Source organism: Triticum dicoccoides, chromosome 2B (genome assembly GCF_002162155.2).
Source record: "Triticum dicoccoides isolate Atlit2015 ecotype Zavitan chromosome 2B, WEW_v2.0, whole genome shotgun sequence".
Lineage (NCBI taxonomy): Eukaryota > Viridiplantae > Streptophyta > Magnoliopsida > Poales > Poaceae > Triticum > Triticum dicoccoides.
Genome location: NC_041383.1, coordinates 636,294,501 through 636,301,975, shown reverse-complemented (window position 1 = coordinate 636,301,975; position 7,475 = coordinate 636,294,501). Strand labels below are relative to the sequence as shown.

The 7,475-nt window shown below is 44.8% G+C and overlaps 1 protein-coding gene across 1 annotated transcript; it reads left to right on the top strand.

Annotated features, from left to right (window-relative positions):
- Positions 1-3,472: 3,472 nt before the first annotated feature.
- Positions 3,473-7,071, top strand: LOC119365300 (putative F-box/FBD/LRR-repeat protein At5g22610). The gene is made up of 5 exons (XM_037630917.1): positions 3,473-3,610; positions 3,722-4,656; positions 5,129-5,284; positions 5,368-5,569; positions 6,674-7,071. The coding sequence occupies exons 2-4, from the start codon at positions 3,802-3,804 to the stop codon at positions 5,560-5,562; spliced, it is 1,206 nt and encodes a 401-aa protein (XP_037486814.1). The 5' UTR covers positions 3,473-3,610; positions 3,722-3,801; the 3' UTR covers positions 5,563-5,569; positions 6,674-7,071.
- Positions 7,072-7,475: the final 404 nt, after the last annotated feature.

The window sequence follows — 7,475 nt, the reverse complement described above, 5'->3', positions numbered from 1 at the left end:
TCCAGAGCTACTCGTCATGTCCGGGATCTCATCCGGGACTCCGAACAACCTTCGGTAACCACATACTATTTCCCATAACAACTCTAGCGTCACCGAACCTTAAGTGTGTAGACCCTATGGGTTCGGGAACCATGCAGACATGATCGAGACGTTCTCCGGTCAATAACCAACAATGGGATCTGGATACCCATGTTGGCTCCCACATGTTCCACGATGATCTCATCGGATGAAGCACGATGTCAAGGATTCAAGCAATCCCGTATGCAATTCCCTTTGTCAATCGGTATGTTACTTGCTAGAGATTCGATCATCGGTATCCCAATACCTCGTTCAGTCTCATTACAGGCAAGTCACTTTACTCGTTCCGTAATGCATGATCCCGTGACTAACTACTTAGTCACATTAAGCTCATTATGATGATGCATTACCGAGTGGGCCCAGAGATACCTCTCCATCATACGGAGTGACAAATCCCAGTCTCGATTCGTGCCAACCCAACAGACACTTTCGGAGATACCTGTAGTGCATCTTTATAGCCACCCAGTTACGTTGTGACGTTTGGTACACCCAAAGCATTCCTACGGTATCCGGGAGTTGCACAATATCATGGTCTAAGGAAATGATACTTGAGATTAGAAAAGCTTTAGCAAATGAACTACACGATCTTGTGCTATGCTTAGGATTGGGTCTTGTCCATCACATCATTCTCCTAATGATGTGATCCCGTTATCAATGACATCCAATGTCCATGGTCAGGAAACCATGACCATCTGTTGATCAACGAGCTAGTCAACTAGAGGCTCACTAGGGACATGTTGTGGTCTATGTATTGATGTCTACTACACAACCTTCTTCTTGTAGACGTTGTTGGGCCTGCAAGTGCACAGGTTTGTAGGACAGTAGCAAATTTCCCTCAAGTGGATGACCTAAGGTTTATCAATCCGTAGGAGGCGTAGGATGAAGATGGTCTCTCTCAAGTAACCCTGCAACCAAATAACAAAGAGTCTCTTATGTCCCCAACACATCCAATACAATGGCAAATTGTATAGGTGCACTAGTTCGGCGAAGAGATGGTGATACAAGTGCAAAATAGATAGTAGATATAGGTTGTTGTAATCTGAAATAATAAAAACAGCAAGGTAACAAGTGGTAAAAGTGAGCGTAAACGGTATTGCAATGGTAGGAAACAAGGCCTAGGGTTCATACTTTCACTAGTGTAAGTTCTCTCAACAATAATAACATAGATAGAACATATGACAAGCCCTCAACATGCAACAAAGAGTCACTCCAAAGCCACTAATAGCGGAGAACAAACGTAGAGATTATGGTCGGGTACGAAACCACCACAAAGTTATTCGGATCGATCTATAAAAGAGTTCGTACTAGAATAACACCTTAGGATACAAATCAACCAAAACCCTAATGTCACCTAGATACTCCATTGTCACCTCAAGTACCCGTGGGTATGATTATACGATATGCATCACACAATCTCAGATTCATCCAACCAACATAAAAGTACTTCAAAGAGTGCCCCAAAGCTACTACCAGAGAGTCAAGAACGTGTGCCAACCCCTAGGCAATTGGTTCATGGATGGAACCAGCAAGTTGGTCACCAAAACATACATCAAGTGGTACATGATATCCCATTGTCACCACAGATAATCACGGCAAGACATACATCTAGTGTTCATAAAAAGACTCAATCCGATAAGATAACTTCAAAGGGGAAACTCAATTCATCACAAGAGAGTAGAGGGGGAGAAACATCATAATATCCAACTACAATAGCAAAGCTCGGGATACATCAAGATCGTGCCATAAAAGAACACGAGAGAGAACACGAGAGAGAGAGAGATCAAACACATAGCTACTGGTACATACCCTCAGCCCCGAGGGTGAACTACTCCCTCCTCGTCATGGATAGCACCGGGATGATGAAGATGGCCTCCAGTGATGGGATCCCCCTCCGGCAGGGTGCCGGAACAGGGTCCCGATTGGTTTTTGGTGGCTACAGAGGCTTGCGGCGGCGGAACTCCCGATCTATCTTCTGTTCTGGAAGTTTTAGGGTACGTAGGTATATATGGGTGCAGGGGGTACGTCGGTGGACCTCCGGGTTGCTCACGAGGTAGGGGGGCGCACCCAGGGGGGGCGCCCCCACCCTCGTGGGCAGCCCGGGACTCCCCTGACGTGCACTCCAAGCCCATCAGGTTGGTTTCCTTCCAAAATTAACTTCTCCAGTTGATTCCGTTCCGTTTTGACTCCGTCTGATATTCCTTTTCCTCGAAACACTGAAATAGACATAAAACAACAAATCTGGGCTGGGCCTTCGGTTAATAGGTTAGTCCTAAAAATAATATAAAAGTGGATAATAAAGCCTAATATGGCCTAAAACAGTAGATAAAGTAGCATGGAGCAATCAAAAATTATAGATACGTTGGAGATGTATCATGTATTCACACATGTATTGCGGTTTCCGGTCAATACAATTATAACATGAATAATAGACAATTATCATGAACAAGGAAATACAATAATAACCATTTTATTATTGCCTCTAGGGCATATTTCCAACAACGAACCAGAGGACCTTGTCGCCTTTCTCGTCTGCCATACCCCGGCGAGTGAACCGGCAACGACCAACGTGACGTAGGTGACCGACTCCTCCATTCCTCTTCTGTCTGACTCTGCGACACCTCCATCTTCCGGCCTTCCACGGTTCCACTTATCTCAACCTTTTGCCAACACCTTATGAATTAATAGAAAAGGTGCTAATATTTTCAACACCTTATGCCAACTAAATGTGCCATAAAAACATTCAATTTGCTATGCTTAAAACCTGGCATCACATTTTTAGAAAAAAAAGATGGATTAAAAAGCAATAAAAATTTAAAAAAAACTACCACCTTTTTTAGAAGAACTACCTCTTTGTATGTGTGTGTGTGTGTGGAGAAAACAGCCTCAGAATTATAGCTGGCCAAATGGGCCTTTTTTTCGGGTCGGCCCGTGAGCACACGCGGCACGGCCCGTCTTGGGCCAGGCACGACACGGGCTAAACGGGCCGGGCCCGGCACGCGGCACGCCCTGGGCCGTGCCTGGGCCTGGAGGCTGGGCACGCGGGCCGACACGGCACGGCCCGATTATGTTTTTTTTATTTTTTTATACATCTATATATGGCCCAATATATAAAAATAGGCTAAAAAACACTCAGTGCGTCAAATAACAGGCTGAAAATATGCGGCCCACCGTGCTAAACGGGCCAACGTGCCGGCCCATTTACTAACTGGGCCGGGCCTGGACCTGGGGGCGCAGCACACGGGCCGGCACGGCACGGCCCGTATAATAATCGTGCCCTGGCGGGCCATGCCGGGCCAGGCACGATTACGATGGGCCGGGCCGTGCCGTGCCGGGCCGGCCCGTTTGGCCAGGTATACTCAGAATGCCGGCAAATCTTTGGCTAGCCCAACGCAGAGTAACATCGGCCTACAGCCCATCCATTCGCCTCGTCATTCACACAGTCCTTCCTCTCTCCGACGGACCCGAGGACCCCGTCGCGGTTCTAGTCTGCCAACCTCCGGCGAGCGAACCGGCGAAGACTAACGCGACGCAGGTGAGCGGCTCCTCCCTTCCTCTCCTGTCTGACTACCTCGCTCTCCGGCACCTCCATCTTCCGGCCTTCCACTTATCTCAACCTTTTCCCTTGGCTGTCCGTGCTCTGTAGCGAGGACGCACCCCACCTGCTCGACGGAATGCTCCCCTAGGAAGCAGCTCAAGAACAGCGAAGCACCGTCCGCGGCGGAGATGGACGACGTCCTTCCCATCGTCATCTCGTTCCTGCCGGCGCACGAGGCGGTGCGGACGTGCGTGCTCTCCCCACGCTGGCGCCACTTTTGGACATCTGCGCCCGGTCTCCGCATCACCGCCGTCGGGGACTTCGGGAGCGCCGATAAGTTCAATCAGTTCGTAGACCGCCTGCTCTTCCTCCGTCGCCACTCAGACTGCCCACTGGAGTCATGTGAGTTCGATCTGGACGACAGGGAGTTCGGTTTCAACTCCATCTCGTCCTTTCAGCATGTGTATCGCTGGAGCCTGCAGTCTGCTTTAGACTGCAATGTCCGGGTCCTTCGGTGCAGTTTCACGGACACCAACCCCAACTTCCGCATGCTTCCCGAGCAACTATCTGAATATCCAGAGCCTCTACTCTCCCAGCACCTCACTAGGCTAGAGCTCCATTGCATCCGCTGCGCTCTTGATTTCTCGGGCTGTCCAGTGCTAGTGGACCTTAAGATGGAGCAGTGCGTCACACATGCTGCTGAAATGTTGTCTCCATCCTTGCGACAGCTGAGTATGGTCTGCTGTGAACTCTCCATGTGGCATCGTACTCAAGTAACCTTACCGAATCTTGTTCGCTTGGAATTAATTAATTGTGCTGGTAGACTTCCATTACTTGAAAGCTTGCCATCATTGGAAACGGCGGTTGTTGATCTTGGGGAGTTTTCTGAGGATCGGTGTCCTGTGTCAGGCTGTCTTGATGATGATCCATGCTTTGGTTGTCATTTTCATTTTGAGTTCATTGCTCAACGCGGAAGTAGCTACTTCTTCCAGGGTTTGTCTCGAGCCAAACACCTAGAGTTGTTAGCTTCCTATAATGATGCGGTATGTATGCTTGCAACCCCTTTATTTTGTCTTCTTATGTTATATCAAGAACCATACCATCAACTAACGTGCATGTACCCAGTTTATGCTCTCAAACTGTCATACTTATTTCCGTACCAGAAATTATCAACCAACATCATAATTCAGTCAATTTTAGTGCAGTCACATTCATTGTCTTCAATCTATGTAGTTACTCGAAACTGGTTCAGGAATCCCCTCATGATCTGATCTTTTTGTAATTTGATAATTGTCATTAACTTATACTAATTCCAAAATGGTACCTTTACTATGACAAATATATAGAAATTTTTTGACACACAAAATATATACATGCTACAAATCTTTTCCATTATTTGCTTCTAGTTACTATGGAAATTTCAATCTCTAGTTCTCTACCGAAATGATTGGTCTCATTCTGTACATAAAGGAACCAGCCGGCTTACTCGATCTCGATTATTTGCATGTTGTGTAGTTCATTTTTCAAAGAGATTTGAAGTGCCGCCCGACATTTCCCATGTTAAAGACTTTGATACTCAACGACTGGTGTTTGCATGCTGACCTCAGTGCTGTGATTCATTTTATCCAACACTCGCCAAATCTTGAGAAGGTTACTCTTAAATTTGCTGAGGTATATCTTTTGTGGATGGATAGCTGTGTGTTACCAAAATTACGTCACATGGCGGTTTGACTCAGTATGATTTGTCTGTCTAGGAATTTGATTCTTCAATGGTGACAGAAGGAGATAACAATTTGTTGGAAGGAACATTTTCATCTGACCATCTTAAAATGGTTGAAATCAAATGTTTAAAGGTTGATGGAAGAATTAACAAAATTCTCAAGATCCTGAGTGCTTGTGGCATATCACTGGAAAAAGTCAATATCCGACAAGCCAATACAAGTTCCTGACCTGGATGTGAGTTAAAAGTATCGAACTGTGTATGCTTCTTCTGTTTACGCTATTTTCCTCTGCATGTTTTACTTATAAACGGGGCAAAAGAGAACCTCAAACTTAAAATAACTAATTATTTGAATGTATGTGGAAGAAACATAGAAACTACATTCGTGAAAAACAGTGTAGTTTTGCTTATAAACGGGTCAAAAGAGAACCTCAAACTTAAAATAACTAATTATTTATTTGAATGTATGTGGAAGAAACGTAGAAACTACATTCGTGAAAAACAGTGTAGTTTTACTTATAAACGGGGCAAAAGAGAACCTCGAACTTGAAATAACTAATTATTTATTTGAATGTATGTGGAAGAAACATAGAAACTACATTCGTGAGAAACAGTGTAGTACATTTATCTAACTGGTAAAACCTGTCCAAAATTATACCATATCAGTTTGGGTTAATTTACAATATTACACTCATTTTTATTGAATTTGCTGCCATTCGGATTCCACTTATGAAAACTAACGTCTGAGTATCTTATTCTTCACTTGAGCTATGGTTCCTGCTCTGTAGTGTATGGGTGCCCTTGTCCATGAAAACTTTCCATTTTTATGCAAAAGCTGTCTGATGGTCGAAATGAACTATTATATTCTGCAAAATATCCCATATATTTTGATAATCCTCCCGAGTTGATTGTGTTGTTTGAATACTTGTACAAGTTCTAATTTTGTGTGCACAGGTTCCAGCCTCAGCTAAAGGTAAGAAGATGCGGTCTGCTGGTCTTTCCAACTTTCTTTGATTATTTGGAAACGTAACGATCAAAGCTTTATTATGGGCATGATGTAGCTGTCTGCCGTAAATCCGTGAATGGTTTTGCAAGATAACTTGTCTTGATTATCTTGGATTATTTTGCAGTCTCTTATAATGCACCTAATTGTTTGAATATTTGGCAACCCTCTGTCATGAAGATAATCATGTTTGCTTGTGGTGCCATGAATGAGGTCATAAAGATGTGAACCACGAATTCTGTGTGTTAATTAGAAGTTTGACTGAAGTCATAGCAATGATAATTCCTGTGCTCCAGTCCCTCATCAAGTCAGTGAACTTTGCCATTCACTCATGCAGGTTTCGGTTATGCTTGTAATGTTCTGAAAGGAAACAGAGCTGCGAAGATTTGTCTTCCAAGAGAGGAAATTGAGAAGATTTGCACTGTTCATGGATTTACGATGAATGCTGGCTGTCCTGTTTGGAAACCTCAATGAGTGAACTCTCCTTCTTTCCAAACGCATGTTGCAATGTGAGCTTCCATTGTTGTTGCTTGCCTGTGATGTATTCCTGATGAATGTTGACTGTCCAGAAACGCATGTTGCTATTTTGGGGTCTTATGATGGCTTGTGTCCAACTGTGTGAGCTGCCAAAGAGAACTCGTCTTCGTAGTGATGAACGTTCTAACACCGTTTCCTTGTTGGGGCTTGCTTGGCTGTGATGGATCATGGAACATGCTTTGGAGCTTGCTTTCTTTAGACGACCTTCAGCCAGTCAGCCTTTATGTCTGTGACAAAGCCTAGTTTTATTGATTTTGTCGTTGAAATTTAAAAGAATTTGATAGCGAGCCCTCTGATTTGGTTATCATGACGGTGGTGGCTGGAACAAAAAATCACCATTAAGACAGGATAGATAGAACCGGTGACAAGGCATATGTGTTGAACCGCATAATAGAATGGCGAGTGCTACAAATCATTCGACTGATTTGTGGGAACATAAGCCGCCTCCAGGGCCATTAGATGCGCACCATGATGACAGTCGATTTGGCCTCTTGCGGGATCCTACATCGCTCTCCAGCAGCACATGCCCCCCTCCTAGGAAGAACGCCACCTAGCCGTTTCAACACAACACCGGGACACTGCCGGCGAGCTCTTCATTGCAG